This window comes from Pteropus medius, unplaced genomic scaffold, assembly GCF_902729225.1.
Source record: "Pteropus medius unplaced genomic scaffold, Ma_sr-lr_union100, whole genome shotgun sequence".
Lineage (NCBI taxonomy): Eukaryota > Metazoa > Chordata > Mammalia > Chiroptera > Pteropodidae > Pteropus > Pteropus medius.
In genome coordinates this window covers 30,743,902-30,771,169 of record NW_024349800.1, presented here as the reverse complement: position 1 = coordinate 30,771,169, position 27,268 = coordinate 30,743,902, and the positions used below count along the sequence as shown (strand labels likewise).

Genomic DNA, 27,268 nt, shown 5'->3' with positions numbered 1-27,268 from the left:
TAAAAAATAAAGGATTGTAAACTGACAAGGTCCTTGCAATCTGTGAGGACAATCAAGGGTTGCCTCACCTAAAAATAAATAAACAAATGAACAAATAAATAAAAATAAAGTGGTATATATTATTTACTAGCTTCTAAGAATGCCTAAGGAATGAAATGAGATAAATTATATAAAAGTATATCAATTTATGACCACATCTTTGTTAATTTTAGTAACATATAAAGTACAAAAAAGGACTGGAAGAATATATTCTGAATTATTAATGGTTTTTATCTGTGTGTAGTAAGATTGCAGAAATTTAAAAACTTACCCATACCTCTTACATTTTCTAAAATAACATATCTCTTAATAAAATAATATGTGGCAGATAGACTCTAAAATAGCCCCCAGTTGTCCTTGCCTCCTGATAGTCTCACCTTTAATTCCCTTCCATTTAATGTGAACATGACCTGTGACATACTTCTAAACAACAGAAGTTAGCAAAGGTGGTCACTCTCATGATTAAGTTACATAATAGTTACTTTTGTGTGGCTAGTAGACTCTACCGCTCTTTTGTCTTGCACACTCTGATGAAGGAAGCAGCTATGTTAGGGACACCCACGGAGCTGAGTGTGGCCTCTGGCCAATAGCTAACTAAAATTTAAAATGGCCTCTGGCCAACAGCCAGGAAGAAACTGAGGCCCTCAATTCAACAGGCTGCAAGGAACTAAATCCTGCCTATAAACACATGAGCTTGGAAGCGGATCTATCTCCAGTCCTGCTATCAATTAAGACCCTAGCCCCTTGGTGACATCTTGATTGCAAATTCATGAGACGCTGAAGCAAAGAACCCAGCTAATCCATGCCCAGATTCCAGATCCACAGAAATTGTGAGATAATAAATGTGTAGTTTTAATGCACTAAATTTATAGTAATTTGTTCACACAGTACTAGATAAACAAATATCTAAGTCATTTATATTGAATAACATATGAAGAATAGCAACTTTTGGGTAGCTAAGCAATTTCAAATTTTTGGATGGTAGATATGACATTAGAAAAATGAACAGAACAAATTAATGGGTCAGCCAAACTCTGCCCTGTGGATAAAATTAAAGTGAAGCGCCAGCCAGCAAGTGTGTGGCTGCCCCAGATCCTGGGAAGAAGTTCTGACTATTCAAATTACTCCCTGGATATGCTATTACCTAGGCTTGACAAAAAATGGTCATTTGATTCACAGTGCTCTCTGGAGTTCTGCACCTACCTCCTCCCCTCCAAATCCACCCCATGTGAATAATATGCAAAGAAAAGCTATCACCATAAATAACTACTCTAAAATTGTAGCCATCACCAATATCTAAATCTCAAGGCTCATAAAATATAAAAAGAATAATGTAAGCATGCCCTTACATGTTTTTTTTACTAAAAGCAAGTTATTCATTTTTACCTTGATCAACAGGATAATAATTACATGTGTAAATCTCCCATCCTGACTCCCAAAATTGTCTTTAAATAAATTTCATGTTTTTATGTCTAACAAGCCATTACATTTTTATTACCAAAGAAGTAATAGCAGTTTATTAGATTTTTTTAATGCCCTATTGATCACTGAAGGCCTTTCTTCTTCCTCAAGTAGCTCTTAAATGACAAAAGTCATTGTCCATCATGATTACTAGGTATTAGTCACAGGTCATAAATATACCCTATTTCTTGCAGTAGGTCTTTAGGGGATTAAAATAGAACAAAATGACTAAACTGTTCTCTGAACCACTTAAAAGCATCTCATTAAGATTTATAAATATTCTGGAGAAATAGTCAAAGGATTGCCGAGACAAGTATTATGTGCTTTTTTTTTTTTTTTTTTTGCAAACAGGAACAATAAAGTTTAATTTTGATCTTGTATTGCCTAATAAATTGCACCACTAATATTGAGTAGACAAAAATTCCTTCTGCTGAGGTTTCCCCCTCTGTCTGAATCACACTTAAAATACTTATACTCTTGTTATGGTAAAACACTCTCACCTCCATTTTCCCCAGAATAAAACCTGTTTTAAAGGGCTACTCAGTAATTTTGTGAGTTTGTGATGCAAATTATCTAAGGAGCTTTTGCAAATGAAGAACTAAAGACTGTAAGAATGAAAGTTCAAACTGGCTGCAAGGATCAATAATAATCTCAAGTGGAGTTGTTCTAAGGGAAATCATGAAAAACCATATATTTTATTCCTTTGGCTCACTTGTCTTGACATCTGTGAAGTCTTTTGGAACGTAATGAAAATTTTCATTCTTTATTTTTGCCTGCTTTTTGCCCTGCATGGCCTCTCTGAATTCCAGTCATGACCTGAAGATGATAAAAGTATTCTATTTCTTTTCTCAAATCTCTCAACAATTTATTCATCCAACTCCTTTCACATTATACTTCGTTCCATAGTCTTCCTGTATGCATATCTCTTTCCTACTGATTTAAGAGTATCGATCTTCCTTTACAAACTTCATAGCCCTTGTACAAAATAGGCCCTTTAAAATGTTGGGAAGACCTATAAATTTTTAAAAAAGAGATTAAAAGACTGATTGCAATATATGGAATTTAAAAGGATCCTGAGTCAATAAATAAAGTGTTTGAAAAAATGAGAAAATGAAATGATTGGATATTTAACAATACTAAGAAATTGTTAGATGAGATAAAGATATTGTGTTTGTGTACATATGTATACAAGAAGAAAAGAAATGGTATAAAGTCTGGAATCTGCTTCAAACTAGTTGGGGAAATGGGTGGGTGTATAAATGAAACAATGCTGCATGGGTTGAATTGAATGATGGGTACTTGATGCTTGGTGTTGTTACTTTAAAAATAACCCCTATTTAATGAATTAAAAAAATGACAGCATTTTGCTCACAAATCTGCAATTTAGGAAGGGATCGATGGGGATAGTTCACATCTTGGTGTCTACTGTCCATCAGAGGTTGAAGGTTGGGATCATCTGAAGACTTAACTCATATGTTTAGTGGTTCATATTGGCTGCTGGCTGGAAACTTTGCTGGGACTGTTGGCCAAAACACCTACATGTGATCCTCTACAGGTGGCTTGGGCTTCCTCACAATATGGCAGCTAAGTTCTAAGGGTGAGAGAACTGAGCGTGCACGAGAGCAAGTGAGAGTGCCAGAGCACGAGAGTGAGAGCGCACAGGGCAGAAGCTATATTATCTTATGACCTAGTCTCTTCTTATCACTTCTAACACATTCTACTGGTTAGAAGCAAGTCAGTAAGGTCAATCCATATTCAAGATTTTTGTCTCTGATGGGAGGAATAAAGAATTTAGAGTTCACCCTGTGGTGAAAAATTATTTATATTCCTCCCATATGTAAATTACACTCTTCCCCTTCCAGGCCCCCCAGAGACTTGTCTATTATGACAACAGGCTCATGCTTAAGGGCAAGTATTTTTTCATATAAATCAGGCCCAGTTTCAGATACAGTTTCTCAGATTCAGTTCCTCAAGTTCAACTCCTTAAGTTCAGTTCCTCTTGGTCTGAAGTCTTGTGAAATAAAGAGACAAGTTATCTGATCCCCATAAATCCAACATACAATGGTTAGAAAGGGATAAGATAATCGCTGTTTAAAATAGTCCATAACTATTATAAAATTAGTCACATTTTGCTAGTTTTTAAATTAGAAATTGGCTGTATTCCTGGGAGTATAGATTCTCTCCTCCATAAAAGCAAGGAGAAAACTGATAAAGTCAGAACCAACTTTTACAAAACTGTAGAGATTAACCAAATGCTTATAGGAATGTGGGTTGCATTTATTAAAGAAAAAAGGCTGAATTTCAGTAAGAACGGTGAGCTTTGTGGCATTTTGACTTGCCCGAATCCCATCCTACATTCTCTAGCTCTGCCATAGCCCTGAGAAATAGTAGCCCACATTCCTGGTAAAAGTCCAACAGCCTGGAAACGAGAAGGAGCAGATCAGGACTAAAGCTCTTTCAAACCCTTCTCCCCAAATTGTTATTGACGAATTATCTCATGGTTCCCTGAAAGCCCTCACTTGTAAGGGTGTCTGTCTGTATTTGACCTGACTCAGAGCTCCTTTTTGTGAAAAGTTTTTTCACCACAGGGTGCTTTTCAAAAAAAAAAAAAAATTACAGGCAAGTATTTAACCTTAAAACTGCCTCAGATAGTGGATGAAAGTTGGACAAACAATAAAGTAACCAAAAGCTTAAAAGAAAATTCTGGAAAATAACATATCCAGAGACTTTAAAAAGCTCTGACATATACCTGGAAATCTAGAAAGTCACATATATGCATAAGGTTGTGCACATGCCCAGAGCTGTGTGCATGCTCAGGAAAGACCTGAAAAGCTCTAGTTTCTCATCTCCAACTTATATTACGTGCAACAGGAAGTGAAAACTAATGCAGAGTTGTCACTGGATGGACGAATGTTGAATGCACGCCCCAACTTCTCCTAAAGCCCATCAGAAAAGACAAGGAGGCATAATATTGGTTCCTTTGCTTAAAAATTTGTTTGATAATTAGCTGACCATTAAGCTAACCTAGTAGACTTCAGTATTTACACACAACAAAGAATACAGACTTTACAAAATTAGTTCCAAAAAGTCACTAAATAAACAATTACAAAAGCAGCAACAAACCCTGGGGAGAGAATAGAATTTGTAGAGCAACATTATATTATTGAAATGTCTAGTTTAAAAAAAAATGAGATCTGCAAAGAAACAAAAAGTAAGGCCTAACACAGACAAAATAAAAAGCAATCAATAGAAACAAGAATGAAGACAAAACAGTCTCAGACATGTGGGACAACATTGAGTATACCAACATATATTTGAATTAGTGGCTTAGACAATAGAAATTTATTGTCTCACAGCTCTAGAGGTTAAGTCTGGGATCGAGGTGTCATTAGGATTTGTTCTGAGGGCAGTGAGGAAAGTTTCTGTTTGAGGCCTCTTTCCTTGGCTTGTAGATGGCTGTGTTCTCTTAATGTCTCCTCACATTGTCTTCCTTAAATGCACGTCTGCCTCTATGTCCTAATTTTCCCTTTTGATAAGAACTCGGGTCATATTAAATTAGCCCTACCCTAGTGACCTCACCTTAATTTATATCTGCAACAACCCTATTTCCAAATAAGGTCACATTCTGAGATACTGGAAGTTAGGACTTCAAAGTATCAATTTGGGGGGTGGGGCACAATTTAACCCATATCATGCATAATGAGAAAGCCAGGAAAGAAAAAAGGAGCAGAAACATTTGAAGAAATAAGGGCCAAAACTTTCCCAATTTAATTAAAAACACTAATCTATACATTCAGGAAGCCCAACAAACTTAATATAAGATAAACTCAAAGAAAAATACACCTGGACACATCATAATCAAACCGTTGAAAGATGAAGATAAAGAATCTTAGAAACAGCAAGAGAAGGGGCTCATATTTCTCATACAAAGAAACCTCAATAATATTAACACCTGATTTCTCATCAGAAACCGTGAAGCCAATTCAAATTGCTGAAGAAAAAATTATAAATCAAGAATTTTATATCTGGCAAAATTATCCTTCAAAAATGATGGAGAGACTCTGTGACTGACAGCCACTGAGCAGATCGAATTCACTCCTCGCTGCCTCGCTCTGCTTCCTCTGCAACCATGTCTGAAAAACCTGATATGGCTGAGACTGAGAAATTCAGTAAGTTGAAACTGAAGAAGACAGAAACATAAGAGAAAAACCCACTGCCATCAAAAGAAACGATTGAACAGGAGAAGCAAGCAGGCAAATTGTAATGAGGCACGCACCACCAATATGCACTTGTACATTCCATAAGCATTGCCTTATTTTACTTTTAACTATTTAACTTTATAAGATGTAAAGAGGTTGGATCAAGTTTAAATGATTATGATGCCCCTTTTTCACATCCAAGAACTACTGACAATGAAGGCTGCACCTGCCTCTCCCACCTGTCTGTCTGGCTCACAGGGAAGGAAAAGAGCTTGCGTGTTGGTGAAGGCAGAAGCTGGGTGAGACGACAGTGAACTCTGAGTGAAACCAAGATGGTCCAAGGTGTTCTGCAGGCTGTAAAATGCAGTTGAAGCAGAGTGCCATTTTTTGTTCAAATGATTTTAATTATTGGAATGCACAATTTTTTTAATAAGCAAATAAAGTTTTAAAACCTGAAAAAAGTGGAGAAATTAAGTCATTCCCAGATAAACAAATACTGAGAGAAATCATTGCTAGATTTGCCCTACAAGAAATAGTAAAGGGAATCCTTCAAGCTGAAATGAATCCACACAAAGAAATAAAGAGCACTGGTAAAGATAATTACACAGGTAAATATAAAAGACAGCATAAATGTATTTTTTATGTAATTCTGTTTTATGTCTGCTTAAAAACGTAATTGTTTTATGTCTGCTTAAAAAATGACTAAATAAAACATTAATTATATATCTGCACTGATGAGCACACAATGTATAAAGATTTAATTTGTATAATACAAAGAAAGGGGTGGAGCTATACAGGAGCAAAGTTTTTATATAATATTAAAATTAAGATGGTATTAATTTGAGCTAGATTGTCATATTTATGTTAATTATAATCACCAGGGCAACCACTAAGAAAATAATTTAAAAACATATAGTAAAAGGAATGACAAAGGAAAATAGTACACTGGAAAATATCTATTTTACACAAAAAGCAACAGAAACAGTGAAATCAAATAAAAAGTATAAGAATAAAAGACAATAAGAATAGATCCCCACAGACAATAAGAGCATGCTAGAGAGAGATGACCACAAACAGATAACTATCACCTTATATTTCAAAATGAGCTCAAAGAAATTAAGATGAAGGGCTGGGGGGAAAAAAGCAGCATTAGAAAAAGTTTATAATTTTAAAGAAAAATATAATTTCAAAAATAAAGACTAAACCAGAAGAAATACAACAACAAAAACACACAATCAATAATACTTTGAGAAATAAAATATAAAAAGAAAAATCTTAATTCAAAAGGAAAAAAATATAATAATTTGAGAGAAAATGATGGATGTGGAAGGCTAAAAAAAGTAGATACAAAATACATACAATGAGGGTAACTGAAGAAAGGAACCAAAGAAATGGAATAGAGACTAAAAAATTACAAAAAAAAGAAACAAAAACCTTTAGTCTGTATATTGAAATGACACATCACACACCTGGGAAAATTAATCCAGAACAGCCAACACCAATAGAAAAAAAAATTTTTTTTCCTTCTACTCTACTTATTTAAACATTGTTTTTTCTTCTCACTACTCTCAATATTTCACTTCTGACACCAAATGTGTGAAGTTTTTTTCCCCCACACCACCAACCAATTCTCTGACACCAGCGGGGTGTTCTACAACTAAGTTCATTTCTGACACTGTTTATCTGGAGTATATGTCAAATCCCACAAGTTAAGGGCTCAGTCCCACAAGAATGTCCCCACTTAAGACTCAATCAAGGCCTATCATAAATTATAATCCCACAACCCTCACCTTGGGTTCAATAATTTGCTAGAATGGCTCACAGGACTAAGGAGAGCACTTTACTTTTCTATTACTCCTTTATTATAATGGATATAACTCAGAAACAGCCAAATGGAAGAGGTGCATAGGGCAAGGTATATGGGAAGGGATACAGAACTTTCATACCTTCTCCAAGTACGCCACTCTCCCAGCACCTTGAGGTGTTCACCAATCCGGAAGCTCTTCAAAGGTTGGAAGTAATTAACAAATACAATTAGGAGAAATTATTGAGGTTTAAGAACTGAAAAAACGATGGAAACATCTCTATTTGTAGATGGCATGATTAAATATTTGAAAAAATGATAGAAAACCAATGGAAATTGATGGGAAAAAAATACTAAAAGCAGAAAAACAGTAAAGTGGTAAGTTATAAAATTAATACAAAATCAACAGTTCTCATATCTACAAACAAAAAACAATGAGAAATAAATAAAAACCAAAAAATATTCCTGAAATACACAAAAGTAGATTTGGACAGCAGGGAAGACAAACCATGTTCTTGCATAGGGAAGACACATTATACAGATGGATGCTCTCTCTAAATTAATTAGTTAATTTAGCAAAATCCCTATAAGAATACTGTAAGGTATGTCACTGGAGCAAAAATCATTATTAAAAGTTTAACTGGAAGAACAAATAAGGAGAAATAAATGCAATAAAATGTCAAAGAAAAGAGCAACAAGGAGGAGTTAGTCAATTATGTCTATAATTAAGTTTGGTACAGGTACGTAAGCAGAGGACAGGCCAATGGAAAAGATGAAATGTAGTGTCAATTAATGGTAGTATCTCAATCAGTAGAGAAAAGATAGATTTTCTAACAAATGTTAGGACAACTTGATAGTCACAAAGAAATCATTAAAATTGGATCCACTCCTCCCACCAATATTAAAAGATGTCTCATCTTGCTCATTAGAGAAATGCAAACCGAAAACTATACTGACACATATTTCCCATCTATTAAACTGGCAAATAGCCAAATGTCTGACAACTTTCTCTACTGGCATTCACAGACATTACTGATATAGACTATTTGCTTGTGGAGGGGAAACTGTCAATTTCTAGCAAATTCGTATATGCCTTTTGACTCAGCAATCCCACTTCAAAGAATCCTCCAATTCTATACTGGTAAACATACAAACAGCACAGTTATTCACTGCAGTACCATTCATAAGAGCACAAAACTAGAAATAACCTAAATGTCTATCAATAGGGAAAGGTTAAATAAACTTTAGTATATCTGCACAGTTGCTGTAAAAAGAAACAAGGACAATATATAATATTACGGAACTATTTATTAAGTGAAAAAAGCAAAGATGGTTAAAACTGTGTGCATTACTCTTCTGTTTATCAAAGGAAGGGCTTTGAGAATATAGGCATATGGTTAAAATAAACAAACAAAAAAATCCTATAGACAATAAAAAGACTTCCTATAGGAGCAGAAGGAAATAGGATGAATAGGGGATAGAAGTCAGATTTCTTTGAATATACTTTTTTTCTGTACATTTAACTTGGAACCATGTAAATATTTTTCATAGTTATAAGGCAAAATTAAAATTTAAAAATCCCTAAAAGGTAAAATGAAAATGAAACACATAATCCTGTGCACTCAAGTGATTTTAAAACAGAAATTTGACTACACTCCTCCTGAGATATAACTAAATAGCAAAAAGAATTGGAGAGGGGGAGATAAACTGTTTTCACTAGTAGTATTGATGGTAGGATAGAAATTGTTATTGAGACTAGTGTGTGAGAATCTTGTATAAAACAAACAGGTAATTATTAGTGTCATTAAGAAGTGGAAGTTTCAACATATACAAAAGGAAATACACAGATGTAAGATCACTGAAGTTGAATTTTAAAAGTGTAGTCTTGAATTTGAAGTATCAAATACAAATAGACTATATATTTCTTAGTTCTGTTAACTGAACAATGGTCCAACCAGTAGAGATGAAAACCCCCTAATGTCAAGATTACTCTGTGTGTGTGTGTGTGTGAGAGAGAGAGAGAGAGAGAGTAGAGAGAGAGAGAGAGAGACAGACAGAGAGAGAGAGAGAGAGAGAGAGAGAGAGAGAGAGAGAGACATAATATAGTCTAATACCCTTTCTGAAAAAGTTATCAAAGATTTTAGAAAAATGGCTGATTCCAGGTCTGAGGAAGAAAATATACAAGATAAATGTGGAATATCTTATTACCAGAAAACAAAAAAGTTACCAAAGACTACTTAAATCCTAGTTAAAGATGGGACAATTTGAGTATCAATAAGGGTAATAACTAAAATGTGTTAGAACACATTTAAAAACCTGTTATTAATACTAAATTCAGTACTGATCTTCAAAGGACATTAGAGAATCAACTCATTATCCAAAAGAATCAAGCATTTTACTATTTTTCCTATATGTACTAGACCCCAAGGTAACCACATAGTTAATTGAGGGAAGTTCTCTTTTTGAAAGTATTACAATAATAAATAAAATTATAACGGATAGACCTAGCTAATGATCACCAATGGCTAATATCATTAGAAGAGTATCCAACATCTATGAAGCACTATGTAAAATTTGATTATCAAATCTGAACCTGAGCAAGCCTCTTTATCTAGGGCTGGTTTCATGGGTATCATCTGCACAATCACACAGACTCTGTGTTCAAAAGGGCCCCATGTTTGGTTGAACGCTCTGCTTTCCCCATCTTGAAATCTGAACAGGGATCCCACGTTTTTATTTTGCATGGGGTCCTGTAAACTATGTAGCCAGTCCTTCTCTACATATGACTACCGTTTTATAAGTAATAAAAATGTGATGGTTTAAAAGATGTTTCCAAATTCTTTGATACTCCTCTTTTTAAAAGGTGGAGACTAGTTTCTCTTTCCTTGAATATAATAACCTGTACTTTGGGATTCGTTTCTAATAGAACATGTTGGAAATAATGGTGACTCCCAAGAATACATCACAGAAGGCACTGTAGCATTCACCTTGCTCCATCTCTTAAGACCACTTGCTTGGGGGTAAGCCAGCTGACATGTGAAGAGACTCAAGCAGCTAGCTGTATGGAGAGGTTCATGTGGTGAGGAATCAAGGCCTCCAGGAAACAGCCATGCGAGTGAGCCATCTTAGTGTGGATCAACACACATATATATCACACTATGACATTTAAGAGTGGGCTTAATAAAACCAAATAATTACAAGCAAGATAAAGACCATAAGAATTGAATGTTTTGTTCTTTAAAATAAACATTTTTTGAGTGTCAAAACCAAAATCCAGACTATAACGTTACTAATACGTCTATTTATGGAACTACTCTGGCTTGCAACTGATATCTTTGACACATTATGTGATCCATAATAACCTCACAAATATTAGACTTTTTAAAATTGTTTGATTCAAATCATAGTTGTATCTAGTCGCCAGATGGACTTTTCTTCTTCACCTATTCCATCGTTAGAAAAAGTGTAAATTAGCACCTTATAATAACTCATGATAGATTTTTATCATACACATAGGAAAGCAGTGAAAAGGTTTTGCTAACCACTGGATGGTAAAAGAGACATAAACAGCTGCTATTCACAAGTCTCAGTGCGCCAATGGCAATGACCACCTGTTCTGTGTCAACTATTAGTGCTATGCATGAAAAAGAAGCCAAGAGACAGAAAAATCATGCAGATACTAATCTTTACTGCAACAATGGTATGAAAAACATTTTTTAAAGATTTTTATTAGCATCGGGCAGGTTAATAAATGTCCTTTATTTAAAATGTAAATGTTTTATTCACTAAAGTAAATGAAGATATGTACTTAAAATCTGTGCCCAAAGTATGTTTCAAAGTACAAGTTTTCCTAAAAAGTATAATTCATACTGGCCTCCTCTCAGTATAAATTACTGACATGTTGTTGCAAATAAGGCTATATATTTTTCTAACGATATGTGACAAAAATACTAAGCATAATCAGTTCCCTGTCTCATTAAAACCACAGATTTTCATTGACTCCAACAAAAACGCAGTTTATTTACTGCAAGGTATTATGCTTTAATAACCACTTATCATTTAATAACAATAACAATAATAATAAATGTAGAGGAGGATAAACAGACAAATTTATCTCAAAGAGAAAAATGAAAGAAAGTAAAACAAGAAATCTCAACAGTCGCACAAAGGAATATTAAATTTTCCTTAAATGTTTTGATAAAAAATGAAAAAAGGACAGAGAAAAAAAAACAATCAAGTTGCCATTGATAGTCTCTAAGCCCTCAAACATGGGACATATTTACCTGAAGTCATAAACACTGCTTTTTTACACAGATAATGTGCAGGTGTAAACTCAGCCAACATTAGCTCTAAATAGAATATAGCACTCCTTTCCTAATGCAGGTACACTCACTCTCAGTTATCATTCAGGTAACTACTCCAAGTCATATGGAGCCATGAGTAATGGAATCTCTTGGTTTGGGCTCTCATCTACATATTAGTCTTAATAGCTCAGTTATGTGTGACTGGCTGCTTCAGATAAGAGAGGGGAGGAAGCAAAAGCTCCGGTATAGGAAATTCAAGAGCATTAATAGTACCCAGGTGCTATTATGTTCCCAGCTCACAGGAAAAGCTTCAGAGATCTCTTTGGCTTAGAGATTCTCTTTAAATTGAGTATTTGGATGAAGCCAGTGGGCGGAGTGGCCATTTGCTTTACAAAGAGAATGAATTCATGAAATGAGAAAAAGGCAGAGCGTAGTTTTACTGGTTATTTCCCCAAACTGTTAGATCTAAAACACATGATCATAAAACTGAAAAAGGCCACATTACTAGCAACTTCACTAGCCCTTCAATCATTTTCACCATTTAAAATCTTTCCAAAATAGACTAAGCACCTGCTGACAATAATTATACCAAGAGTTAGTTCCTCCTCAAACAAATATTTCTATAACTAAGAAATACAATTAGGGGAATATACCTCTGAAACTACAGAAGAGTATAAAAGTGAAAGGTGAACTTTTAGATGAAATTTCTCAATTTCTTTCTATATCCCATGCTGATAGAACCACCAAGTCCACTGTTCCAGAGAAGATATGTAGTTATTTATATTCTTATTAGTTACTACTTATAACTTTTTGAGGACCAACAAAGTTAGAGAACTTTAGGGAGTAATCAATCAAAAAATATTCATATGTCTTCAACTATACCTGACATAATACTAAAACATCACAATTTTTAGGTTTACAAATGGACTTAGGTAGGAAGAACAGTTTTAAAGTTAGAGATTAAAAAATAATACTAAAAATAAAATAAAGTTAGAGATATCGACTGGTCATGTGACATATAACACTTAAGCTGCCTATCAAGGATTATCATTGTCATAGGTGATCATGAGACCAGAAGGAGTGTAAATGATCTCTAGGAAGTATGGCCACCGGGAAGCTGTACATCAAGCAAGACACTTGCTACTTTGGCAAAAGAGAGACAGAAATTTAAAGAAACAGTGTTCAGGTTACTGCCTTTACATTGAATCACCACAGAAAAAAAATCCTGTAACAGGAAAAATCAGTGGGAAATATACTTAAAGAATACACTGAGCCAAAGAAGAGTGAACTCTTGGCAATTGTTATTATAGCTGATTTGTGTCCTGCTCTGGTAATATGTACCACCATTAGAGAACTATTATATGGGGTTCTTCATTAGGCCCACTGCGACTTTAAACAGAGTGTTAAAGCACCTGTAGTGCAGGGCTTAAGGTCCACACTAACTAGAATTATCATTTTGATCAGAAGCTGTTAACTATAACTCAACTACTTTTAGGTACTTTTAGATTTCTCACTTAGTCCTTGCAATAGGTCCTAAAATTCCTAAATATTTTATTATAAAATAGTCTAAAAGAAAGATACATTATACAGAGTAAGTGATCATCTGTTTAAATACCAAAGACTTTTAAATGTCTCTGAAATATTAATTTTTAGATTTTTTAAACAAGAGCTCAATAAGTTATAGATACTTGAATTACATATTTGAACATGAAAAAAAGCATATGAAAATATTCACCCTCAAATGTAAACATTCTATGTATATTTGGCCCTAATGAAAAACTGGTTATGTTAAAAATTAAAGACTTAAGATTTGGAAAAATAAAATTAGGACATTTAAAAAATACTACATAATACATATTATTGAAATTTTTTATTACATTGAGTATCAGCATTTCCATCTGACTTCCCTATCTACCCTTCTGCCTGTATACCTACGTTCAAACATTATCTCCACCCGACAGGCAGCAATTATAGCTCTATTCTGTCTGAGTTCAGTCTGGACCTTAATAATGTCTCCATCATTTGGTCTGCCTTCATCACTGCTTTTATCAAACAGCAAAAGCCTATCAGAGATGGAGCCAGCTGACCCGCCCCCATCTATTTTAAGCCACAGGACCCCAACCGGACACAAGACCTGCCCTCCTTTGGACTCCATCACTAGTTGTCTATTATGTTGGTAATGCTTTCATAACCTTTCTGTCAAGGTTGGTCCCCACAGCCTCTTATCACAGCTCACTTGATCCAGTATTTAGTCCTCTGTGACTCTAGATTCATACTGAGCAATTATAAAATCAATGAGGCAGTGTCTCATTAACCTAGGACTCTGAGGTCTACATTTCATGGACCATTTGATAACCTATCTAGATAATAAAAAGGAAAAACACTACAATATTAATAGAACTGGCAATCATTGTTTCATAGGATCAAAGCTGCCCTGGTTTGGAGGCTGAATGAAGCCTGAATGTTTTTATTTGATACTGAGTGACTCAGGAATACATACCTTTCTTTCTTTAAAGATGGTACCACAGAAATGTCCCTCCCAGTCTCCTGATTAGTATTCTAAATGTGGCAAAATGTTCATTTATCTCAATATCAACCTAATTTTTTTCTCAACTAAGCATATCTTTGAAGTGAAGTCTGTTCTTGCCTTTGCAGAAAAGGAGTCTTTTTTAGCCAGAGATTATCAAGGAACTGGAAAGAAAAAAGAAAACAGCAAAATGATGCATTTTCTATATTCTTCTTTTTTTAATTCTCCCCTGAGTTTACCTGTGAAAAAAACAATAAATAACAATTCTTCATAAAAGTGACTGAATTAAGAGATGAGAATGAACTATAATTCTTTTATAAATATGAGATATTCAATCTCAAATAAAATAACAGATTCAAACCCATTGTGTGCACTTCCAGCGAAGTTTTACACATTCCATTCTAAGCGTCTGGTCCTATGTAAATACAGAATCACAAGTGGAAATATGCCACATTTAGCCTTACAAACAGCATCACAGTTCATTAACAGAATAAAGCAGAAAATGGTTAGGTAAGTAAATATTACAACATAAAATGTACTGGTGATGAAATTGCAATAGAGTAATGTAAGTGAGGTTTACAATATTTTTTTACCAGGAAGCCCAGTTGTAAACATTTGCATTAAACTACTGCTCCCACCTCCAAATCTAACCAACCATTCAAACAAAAATCATCTGTTGTGACCATAAAATCATGAAGACTTTGTATTCCATGGCTCTTTGTCTTGGTGGTTTTCAGAGTAAGACATGAGCTCAGTTAAGTAGCTTCGCTGATTTCTCCATCTTGAATAACTGCCAGTTCTGGAACTTCATTCATCCTCAGAACCTCTGCATAGAGCAAGTAATTATGTAGGCTTCGGGGAAGTGGCAACTGACAGATAAAACTGTCAGATCGTAGGTGTTGTGGTTTTAGACTGGACCGAATTTCCAAACGACAAAGGTGAGCCAGGCACGGAACAGCGGCTGGAGAAACAAACCATAAAAATGAGATGAAAATATTTTAAACATTAAGGTAAATGTCTTTTTTCTCCATCTCTGTGTAGTAAAAGAGAAGTGGTACGTTACTTGGACTTACTTTTGAAAGATTACTTGGGCCAAAATGATCACAATAACTTTATTCTTTTTATAGCCTTCACCTGGTTCCTTCCTCTCCCTCCCACTGCTGACGACACATTCAAAGTCAGTACCAAGGCCACATAAAATTAAATGTTCACATTCTAGAAATCTGACAATACCAGCCGGTACTTAAGAAATGGATGAACTTTAGAAACGACAGAAGCTCACAGCAGCAAATGGTATCTCCCTCTTACTCTGTTTCTTTGCAAATGGTCTCCAGACCTACCACATTAAGTGAATTACTGCATAACTTACAAAAGTTTTCCTCCTTTTATCTGTGATACAGAATGAAATTTAAAAATTGACACAGCTAGAAATGGAACATTTACTGAGTGTCTACTTGCCATATGCCCATAAACTTCACACACATCCTCTTTTTATCTTCATTAACCCTTTAAGTATATATTATCATGCTCTTACAGAAATAAGAAAATGGAGGTTTAAAAAGAGGTTTAAAGTAAGTTTCCAAAGGTCGTATATCTAGTATGTGGTAGAGCCAGTGCATCTGAATCCAAAGTATGTGTATATGTATATACAACACTAAAACCACTGCTGCCAAAAGTTAATTACCAATTAAAAAATAATCCATATGCACTTAATTAAGAATCATAAGTAATTTCATTTTCCAAGATGAAAAGTGTTAACTAAAAAAGTTAATATCCATAGAAACTGAGAAAACTAAAAACAGCTAGTGGTTTTATGTGAATCAAATGTACATCTTTTATTAGTCCAAGAACTCTTTTATAAAATCCCCATGAAATGTAACAATGATTAACAGACTAGGATCAGAGCAGCAAAGACAAGTAATCTGACTCCAAGTCTAGGGTTCTTCAATTTTTTTATTTAAGTTATTAAGGTGACATTGATTAATAAAATCAAATAAGTAGCATTATTCATGGTGGCCAGGACATGAAAGCAACTGAAGTGTCCTATGACAGATGATTGGATAAAGAAGATGTAGTACATATATATAATGCAATATTACTCAACCATAAGAAAACAAGAAAGTCTAGGGTTCTTTAAACTGTAATACCCCATAAGGCCTGAGACATACTAATTCTCTAACATCCTCAACATCTTCCAAACCACTAAAGTTAATCCACCATCTTACATTTTACTTTAAGCTTATTGGTTTATGTTTACGTTAGTTTAGTTTATCCTGAGTTGGGAAGCTCCTCAAACCATAGTGTTTCAAAATGCCAAATAAGAAAAGCAAAAGGATTATCTGATTTTGCACCTAAAACTTGAGTCTAAGAAGAGTATTTTCTTAAACTATGAGTCATAGACTCCCCATTATAATTAGACTACAGCATTTATAATATATAGCACATTTATTCCCAGTGTTTTCATATCCATATCTTGTTTAAATTTTTACCCTCTTCTGTGAACTTAAAGGAAGAATCATCATTCTCACTTCTAAGATAGGATAACCTAGGTAGAAGAAGCACTGCAGGGATTAGCAGGAATTCATATGGAGAGCATGCTCAACTGCAACCCTCGCCTCCCCCAACCCCCCCAGTTCTCTAAACGAGTAAGCAGATTAAATTTCAACAAGTAAGATTGACTATGTTCAACTATTACATATAAGGAAGCCTTCTCAAGGATATCAGGAACAATAAGTGGTATTAAGGTCATGGAGTAGGCACAAATGTAATAAAAATTTTGGAAATAAGCATAACTGATTCCTGGTAAGCACACAGCTCTACTGGTAGGGACAAAAGTATGCTGGCACACTAGAGAGTAGCCTCTCAGCTGCAAACATGCCATGAGCATGCCATGGGCATAGTCGGATGGGACTGACAGAGGAACTGACGAGTGCATGGGGTAAAGTAAGGTTGGTTAAGAGAATTTTTACTTATATTCAGTTGGAGTTTAACATGCCATCTTGTTAAACTGACATCTCTTCATTTTGCACATTCCTGTTAATGTAGATATTACACACCCAGAAGGAAGAGAAAGGATGGCTGTGCAACCCAGAGGACAGCTGCTGACTCAGGGCTAACAGGCCCTTAATGCTTCTCCAGCTTCTCCAATTCGACAGACTACAGTGCCATACAAACTCCTCAGGCTGAGTGAGCAGAGTTCCTCTAGCGACCCCACAGCCTCCGGCAGCACTGACAGAGTTTCCCAGTCACCTAACTACACCACTGTAGCCCTATATTTAAAGTTAAATAAACCATCTGTTTATTTACGCTAATATATACCTGGAAGCTTAATCATCTGTGATCAAGCCAAACTGCACAGGTACACACATTTGTTATGGGACGCCAAGGGACTTGCCCACGTGGACACTGTACATCAACACATCTGATACTAGAGCCAAGTGACTTGACTCCAAGTCCAGGGTTCTTTGAACTATAATAAGCCCAAAATAATTCTCTAACATCTTCTAAACCACTGAAACTTTCAGAATACCTTTCCATTTAATAATTAAAAAAGGAAAAAGTAGTTACTTCAGATATTGGTTCCAACTTTAATTGCACCATTTTGGTTTTCCTCCCATGAGTACAATAGATCACTGGCCTGCTGAACGATTAAAGGTAAGAACTGTACTCATCTGAACTCAGGGAGTCTTTCATCTGTAGATTATTAACACAGACAATAATATACCCATCAGTGTCATCTTAGTTTAATATGCCAAGGAATACTAGGGGGATTTTATAATCATATATGCAATATTTCAAAGCATGCAAAATTCCTATGCAAGTTTTAATGATGCATAATACCTCCAGATGTGCTGCCACTAGGCTAAGAGAAGATCAAGCCATGCCCAGAATTTATAATACAAAAAAAGCTCAGAAGCTGTAGGTAAAAGATACTTTCATGAAAACCTATTAAAACTAGATTTTAACTCGTTAAATAAATCTCTCTCTTCCTGGATTATGGCACTGATCACAGCTTAAAAAATAATGTCTAAAACCATGCTATACTTTTGAGTTACTTTTATAACCCAATCATTTTCAATTTGGTATAAACATAAGTTTATCTATCTATCTATCTATCTATCTATATATTTTCCCCCCCTCTTTAATTCCCGCCCTGCTTCAACCCCTGACCTATGGATGTTGCTGTTTCCCCTTAAGAACTGGATCTCTGAAGGCGGGCATCTCTTCCCACAAGCTTGCGGCGTGCACCTGGGGCCTGGCGCACCCAAGGCCTGGAGCAACTGGGGCCTGGCGCAACTGGGGCCTGGCGCAACTGGGGTTATGGTCCACGGCTCCACATGGGGCGTGAACCCAAGACCTTCCGCGTGTAAAGCAGACATGCTAACCACTACACTATGGAGTCACCCCATGCAATTTATATTTTCATCATTAATATATTATCTTTCTGATTGGCTTTCATCTTTCTTAATTACCTGCAGTCTTTCTTCCACTGATTACTACTAAAAACGCTAAACAAAATACAAAAAGCAACTACCCAAGGACTCTGAAAAATAAATAATAAACAGATTAAGGCAGGAAATCAAAACCTGAAGAATGACCAGTACATTATGAATGTAATAAACAGAAAGAGTATCATTCAATAATAAGACCTATGCTGGAATTGAGAAGCCCCTATTAACTAGTTGTGTGATACTGGGCAAGACATTTAAATATGCTGGCCTTCAGTTCCTCCTCTATAAAATGGGCATAATGACACCTCTCTGCATCAAAGGTTGTTGATGAGGTTCAAGTTAGAACATTTTAGCAAAAGTATTTTATAAAGTGTAAAATATCATACAAATCCTAGACACCATCTAATCTAGTGATCCCCAAATGACTGCATACCCAATTAGTCTTTGAGTAAATAACCCCAATGTGTGGATATTTACTTACATACAAATTATATGTGTATACTATCAAATTAACATTGTTTGCACTACAAAACAGACACAAAACCAAAAAAATAAGCTAATGAAATAAGATCTATATTTTAAATAACTTTATTTATTAAAAGTATAAAATCTTTTTTGCTTTTACTAAAAATATTAACAATATCTTAATAAGAGCAAGGTGATTTAATAAACTTAATTAATTTAAATCTTAGTGACTCAGCAATTCCAAGTTTGGTTCTAGGTCCAGTTTATTTTGATACCTGGTGATAAGGGCTGATGAAGCTGAAAACAATATCTTACAAAAGCATGTAGAATCAAATGGAAGAAGTATATCATGGCTTAGCTGAACTAATTAGGATATTATCCTATCCCATCTACCAATTATGCAAAAGTTTATCAAAATTCACATGGTAAATTTGTTTTTCCTGATATCAATCAACTTATAAGCTATTTAGACAGTTTACTTTTTTATATTTTTATTAAAAGTATTCAAAACCCATGGATACTGTTTCCATGTATTTTAAATGTGTCAATATGAAGTTTTTCTAGGTGACACACATTGTTTCTGGCAAGGAAATAACATAATACAAATATTTCCTAGCATCTGTTTTCTTCCCTTTCTTTCCTTTACTATTTATTTATTTATTTATTTATTCATTCATTCATTCATTTAGAGGTGGAGGTAAGGGGATATGGATGGAGCCATTAGCTGTGTCTGCCACACATTCATATTCCAGATCTGCATATGATTTGTACCTTGTAGAGACATACACTGACTGTGCAGACACAGCTTTAGCCAAACCACAATGACTAGCAAAGAGTTAGTTCCCTGGGAATGCACAAACCCCAGGGAATGACATCTGCAATGCTCATGAGTGGGGTGGATTGGGTAGAACCACCATCAAAGAGAATTCAGGAAGATTCCAGTGCTTCTGAGCAATGTGAGGAACTTCCATGACAGAGAATTTGCTTCAAGTCAGATACTAATAACTGTCCCTAAAAATAATAAGTCTTTAATAACTGAAAATCCCTGCCAGTAATGAAGAAAAAAGACAGATAAATTTCTAGTTCCTTTCATCTGTTTTTCGGCTTGAGAGTCTGCCATCCTCCAGTGTTGGGAACACAGCAGTGAACAAAACTGATAAAATCCTTCCCTCATGGAGCTCCTACTTTGGCAAGAAGAGAAAGATGATAAACAAACAAACAAACAATGACTAAATAAACAGTGTCAGGAATAAGAAATGTTAGGAAGAGAAATGAGGCAGAGTGCGTAGATGGAGAGTGGAGAGGTTTAGGAGAGAAGGGTTTTTATTTAGATGGTAGCCATTAGATAAAATGCCACTGAGACTAGATCGAGTGGGACAGAAGAAAGGGCAGTAGAGAGCCATGCAGACAGCTGGCAACAGAGGGGCTCACTCAGAGGGACACAGAAAAATCAGAGAACCTGAGGCCAGGCTAAGAAACAGGGGTGGGGCTGACCCAGCATCTGTTTTCAAAAGCATCTCCCCATAGCAAAGTTTCAGAAATCAGGTTCTTTCTCATTCAGTTAAAATGTCATCTTTATCTTAAATCAACAAATTTTTTAGAAAATATGTACTAGGTTTTATACTACCGATAGCTATTTATCACTAAGAAAGATGGTTAAGAAAATTGGAACACAGTTGTAGCTTCACAAAAGTACATAATTCATTTTTAAGTTCAAGGACTCTCATATATTGTGTCACAGATAATAAGCAAACCTCTGTATATATAAACAATAATCATGGTCATTCCTATCTCATTATTAAGTACTACAAATACTCTAATATATTTTAAAGGTCATGTTTTTATAAAATTATCCACAACAGTATTATTTCACGTACTTCTGGTTTTAACTCCTCTGGTTTTCTGTATTATTCTGACTATTAATGAGGTAATAAACTCATTTCATGTATGATGTTATCTCTATTTCCTTACATTGACAGAAAAGTAAGCCACTCCATGAGTAGTCATTCTTACATAGCTTTGCCAAAAAAACCATTTTTCAATTGTCTTCACTGTTGCAAATATATCCTTTCTGGTACAAATTTCCTTCAGTGGCTCTCAGAAAAGTAACTATTTTCTTACTGAAACAGAATCTTAAATACCTTAAGCTGAGATGTTATAAATATTACATATCTTCTTCCAACTTAGTATATCATACTTCTTACCTGCAGGGTTATTTCATTTTACTCTTTTCTTTAACTCTTTAGCAATGTTTTCTATGGTTCTTTCAATAATATTTGCTAATAAGAAACATATTTTACTGCATCTCCATATTATTTCAGCCAGTTTTCCTATGGCAGCAAGAAAGTGTGTTTCCCAAATGGTGTGTGACTTTTTGTCTTTTCACTACTGAATAAGAAAACTTAAAAAGAGCTCTAAGCATTTATTACTATGCTTAGTAAATTTTGTAAAAATAATGAATTGAGCATCATTATGATTTAAATATTGATGAAAAGAGTCACAGAGTTTGTCTTCATGTTTTGGATGCTTAGAGTGTTTTACTATTTTTTTCATTACCTAGTATCTCAAGGCATACTATATCCTAAGGTTAAGGCTCACTGTTAATATTAGTAAAGGTGAATCATATTTTAAATACTTTTCTTGATACTTCTGAACTTCTTGTTAGCTCAGATTAGGTAGTTGCCATTTTTACCACAAAACGTGACTGATAAAAAAACAGGAGTGCAGTTCTACAATTATTTTGTTGGTTCACTAATACTCGTATCTTTAGTATTATCCACACAAAACACTGTTTCTTTTCTTTGCAGAAATCTTCTTAAGCTTCTTAACCAATTTTTGAGAATTGCTTAAAATAAGTGATGTAATCATAGGTCACTGAATAATCACACATGAACTACAATTCACCAAAGCATACCACAAGTGTGACTACATGACCAATCCCATGCACCCCACTTTGAGAAGCACTGACCTAACCCATATGGATACATATAAGTACAAGGCATTGGACCACACATGCTAATTGGAGTGGGAGGGGGCGGAGATGAAAGCTCGATTCTTACAACTATAACCTTACTATTAGAGAAAAGATCAAATGAAAGGGAACTTAATCATTGATAAGCAATTTCACCTTCCTCTCTCCCACCTTTAGAATGCCTCTCTGGAGTTTGGAATATTTGAAAATTAAGTAAAATCGTTTAGCCAAAGCATTTTCTTGTGATTATCAAATGAAAGAATGAATCATGATCTCAGAATCTCTCAGAAAATAAAAATCCATTTTTCATTTCCCTAACTGCAGTCTGACAGGAAAAAATTAACCTCAACATTATAAAGCAAAATCTAACTCCCGCCAAAATCTTTTCATAAAGTTCTCAGGAACTCCCACTTTACCATAAACAAATTTTCCTACATCTAGAACACTGTGCAGAACACTCTACCTCTTGTCCTCACAAAAGCCTGATTCCCAAAGAAATTATTTCTTTAATCAATTATTAAATAGATTTTTCTCATTCTTTCACACTTTGTCATACCTATCACAGGTCTAGGAGGCAAGTTTAGCATTCTCATAGTTCTGCACCGTTTTCAGACCCATGTTTTTCTGTCTTTAAATTTCAACATACACTACTTCCTTTCCTTCCAGAGTTTGCTCTCCCTTACTGCCACTACACCCAATCTTTAATATCACTGAGATCTCAGGTCCCCTGACTCCTCCTGCTGTCTAGTCAATCAGAGGTCCCTCCTTCCTTTATCATTTCCTTTCCTATGTAAACTCTATTCCATAGGCCCATAACTTATATTATTTTATTTTACCATCTCAATTCTCTGTATCTGCTCTGAAAATCCCCAGGATCAATCTTAACCATTTTCCTTCTGCATCCCAATACAGAGAAAGCAAAGCAACGTCGGGGGGAAAAGAATGATCATATAACCACGTGAAGAAGTACCACTTCCAACTTCGACCAGGCCCACAGGGTTGCTCAGCAAATCTTTCACTGGTTCCCAATTCTTTCCCAAAACAACCATTCTAAATCATCACGTCCCCTACCCAACTCTCACTTCAACCTCTTTCTTAATTAGCAAGACTTCACTTCCTACTTCAAAGTAAAAACAAAAGGTACTCTAGTCTCTTCCTCTGAGCATCTAATCCTCAAACTATAAACTTATCTATATTCACCCCATCCTCATATCTCTTCTTCTAAAAAAAAAAAAATGGACCTATTTGAGGCTAATCTCATCTCTGACTTATCTGAAATCTTATTATATATATTATTGCTTTTATCTCCAAATCTTTAATGTTTGTTTGTGTGATTTTTTTTTTTCACAGAGGCACCTTGATCTATAAAACATGTTCAGCCTCTCTTATCTTAAAAAGAAAAAGAAAATTCTGGCATGACCTCATATCATTCCCTTTTAGCCAGTGCACTAAAGAATTATGTTCACTTTATTTTTCATTCATAGATTCTAAATCAGTGTCTGATACATAGTTGACATGTAATTAAAGAATCCCTTCATTAAGAAATTGATGAATAAAAACATCTAGATTTATAAATGCCTACCTACAGAAAAACTTACAGGATAGTTTCTCTTCACTGAAATTTCTGCCTGTGGTCACATTTGGAACTAATAAAAATTATAGATTGAGTGTTTAAAAGTTCTGAAATTAACAAGTTATCAGAAGCTAAAGCTCTGTCCTTACTGCCTCTCTACCTTAAAATAGATATTTGGGATGTGGAAAATAATTTTCTTTTCTTCCAAGTGGGATATAGCTGTCTAGGGGTCTGCCGACACACATATGCAATGCAGTCCATATCTGGAAAGTCACATGGGCTTTCTAATACTATTTGGTGGGCTGGTACTTAATACACTTTTAAAAATTTCTGTTTTAATTGTTCCAGGGTAACATTTTCTCTCTTAGCTTACCAACAGACTGCTGACAACATAAAAACAGTTGTAACAGCACAAAATGTCTCAGCAAATGTGCATACAACTCATCACTACCTAGTTTGGTAAGGATTTCCTCACCACAAAAATTAATTACTTAATTAATTAATTAATTAAACCATTTGGATTACTAAGAGGTTCTGTGGGGCCAAAATTATAAGAGAGCAGATGGAACTTTTTTAAAATTTTAAGTTAATTACAAAATTTTCATGAAAAAGTAAAACTAAGTCAGGCTCTTAAATCTAATAATAAGGGCAGTCTGCAGGACAATGTTAATCAAAGCAGGCTTCTGCTGAAGTTGTCAAGACCCCACAACACAACAGGTATCAAGTCAAAAGTTTTCTACTCTACAAAGAGAAGATAACAAGTTTAATTTCTGAAGATGAAAGGCAATTACCGATGGGGTTCTTAGTGATACTATCTCACCTAGATTAATAATAATCTAGAGAAAATACTTTAGAATTAAAAAAAAATCATTGTGAATAGTAGGCTCTGAGTCTCACGAAATACTCAGCTTTATTAATTCTATGGGCATAGCCCTTGTGACTAGAGACAATGAATTTATTCTATAGTTGCAAAAAGGCAACTCTTTACTCCCCATATTTCCTCAGTCCCGCCAAACTTTTCAGTTTATTGCACATTTTATCTAAAAACTCCAAGTTGGGGTTTTGCAAATCAATGTTTAAATAAGGAGCTACTAGGCTTTCGTTGAGTTATTCCACCACAAAGCATTTATATAAATACTCACTACCAAGTATACTACACTACATTATTTATAGCTTTTATTAACCTTTCCTTGGTCATTGCCTCTGCAACAGGATTTGGTTATGGGTTAGCTTGGTTACAGGCTAACATGTAAATCCTTAAAACCAGTGTCTTAACAAACAAAGGTTTAATTCTTGCTCATGCAAAATCTTCTTCAGGTCAGGTGATTCTCCAGGGCAGGTATCCTGAAGTGACAGTGAAGTGGTTCCAGGTTACTTCTATCTTATGTCACTGCCATCTCAAATATGACTTTCAGATTTCCTTAGCAAGGAAAGTGACAGCATATCAAACTCATACCCAAATGTCTACTGCTTTCTTTTACCACTTATGCCAATCACATGACAGTCAAGGCTGTGTTCCAAGGAAGAGGAAAATGAAACGGAACTCAGTTAATTGAGGTCTGTCTCTTCCACAACGATAAAATCCATTGTGTAAATGATGTGAGGGAGGTACTATTATTATTCCTTCCTATAATTGAGGAAACCAAGGTTCAGAGATATAAGTAAACTCTCTATAACTAGAAAGTAGTAGAAGTGTGTGATTTTATTCCAGAGCTCCATCCAACCTTTAACCATTTTACTCTGCCTGATGTCCATGCAGAACCTACACCATGTTAATACCATGAGAATCAAAGTAGCAGAGGAGTTAAAATTTTCCATAAGTCTGAAATAAGATTGTGCCCCACCTGGCATCTTTTTAATAAGATACATGCTCTTGATATAGAAAACAGAAAAAAAGAGTATTCTTTTAAAAATGGATATGTTTCACTGCCTTAAACTAGAAATGGCTTGAGGAGACAACTGGAATGCTAGTTAATTATTACCAGAAAGGTACAGTCAAAACTTACACAATGTTATATGTCAATTATATCTCAATAAATCTAGAAAAAAATTATTACCAGAAAGGATTATAGATCAACTATGAACCTTCTCAAACTTAAATTTTGTTTCTGGTAGTTATTCGCCAATCTTTAACTGTAAATATAACAATCACATAAGTTGCCACATGTAGTTAGCTTACTGTGCTTAATTACCACAAATGGTTTATCTTGAAGAGTACATAAGGAAGGAGCATTGCTCAAAACTAGGAGCACTACTCAAAGTTTCAATCGTGGATACTTGTTCAGCCCACATTCTGGAAGGAGTCCTCATAATGTTCCTTGGGTTTTGCAACAGAATTCTTAGCCTATCACAGATCAATCTTTACTTTTCATTTTCCTTTTGCTTCTACTTTTAAGATCAACTATCTCTTAAAAATATGTTCTCAACTCAATCTGCAACACAAAATAGCTGTACTCTGATACTTCTTAGGTAGTATAATCTTTAACTCATTACTACTACTGTTAAAAATTGAAATGAGAGACAGAATATTTAGACAGAACTGCTCAAAGTGCACAGAAGTCATCCATTCCTCCAGATGTTATAAATCTAACCCTGGTTAATTTAGAGCAGCAGAGACCTGAGTACCTGGACTACACTGTACTGACAACTTAAGAATTGCTTTTGCTGATTTATACTTTGATACAATAGCAACAGTTCACATTGAAGATAGGTAAAATAAAGTCCCAAGAAACCATGATTACCAAGACATTGTCCAGGAAACTTTCTTTACTTCTGAGCAATGAGTTTGTTTTATCTTATGAATTCTGTTACCCAATATCAATGACTACAGAGCTCAGTCAGAGCCAAGTTTACGGCCTAGCAAGTTTCAGATTACCATGCTATGCTTTCCCTGGCCCCACTTTATATCCATCACCGCCTTTTTCATTTTTCTCTTGCTTCCACTTTTAAGTTCTGTTTTACTGTTTTTTGTTATAATCTACATTACAAACTGTTTTAAATCCTTTTTAGAACAAAGCAGAGGAATTCTGAAATGAACAGATCAAGAAAGTTTCCTGGAGCCCTTTTAGGATCCTTTTTAGGATCCAGATCTATAAAATACTCTTGAAAGAATTATACATATTTGATCATTAAAAGTTTAGGATGAACTAAAGCCAAGTGCTTTTATCCATAATTTAATTACTTAGACTTGATCTTGGACAGTTCAGAGGTTGGTGAATTTTTTGACTAAGATGTTAAGTGCTACATGGTAGTTAAATGGATGTGTTTCTAAGAGGCACATATAAGGCACATGATCAAAAACGGTTATTAAAGCTACAACCAGTCAGTAAATTTCACCTGGTATACATTTATTTTCTGATGCAAGAAAACTTTTGAAGACAAATCTGATTTGATAATTCAAGAATGAGCAGCAAAGGAACTTTTTTTATATTTACAAACTACCAGGGCAAGTTGCTATTTCCTTAGAGAGAAAAA

General features: G+C 34.8%; 1 protein-coding gene across 3 annotated transcripts in view; it reads right to left on the bottom strand.

Annotated features, from left to right (window-relative positions):
* Window positions 1-11,171: 11,171 nt before the first annotated feature.
* Window positions 11,172-27,268, bottom strand: part of ASB3 (ankyrin repeat and SOCS box containing 3) — an 85,417-nt gene continuing 69,320 nt past the window's right edge. For all 3 annotated transcript variants that reach the window (XM_039887167.1, XM_039887165.1, XM_039887166.1), the window contains exon 10: window positions 11,172-15,295. In XM_039887167.1, coding sequence (XP_039743101.1) covers window positions 15,090-15,295 — 206 coding nt within the window. In that variant the 3' untranslated portion in view covers window positions 11,172-15,089. The remainder of the gene's footprint in view (window positions 15,296-27,268) is intronic.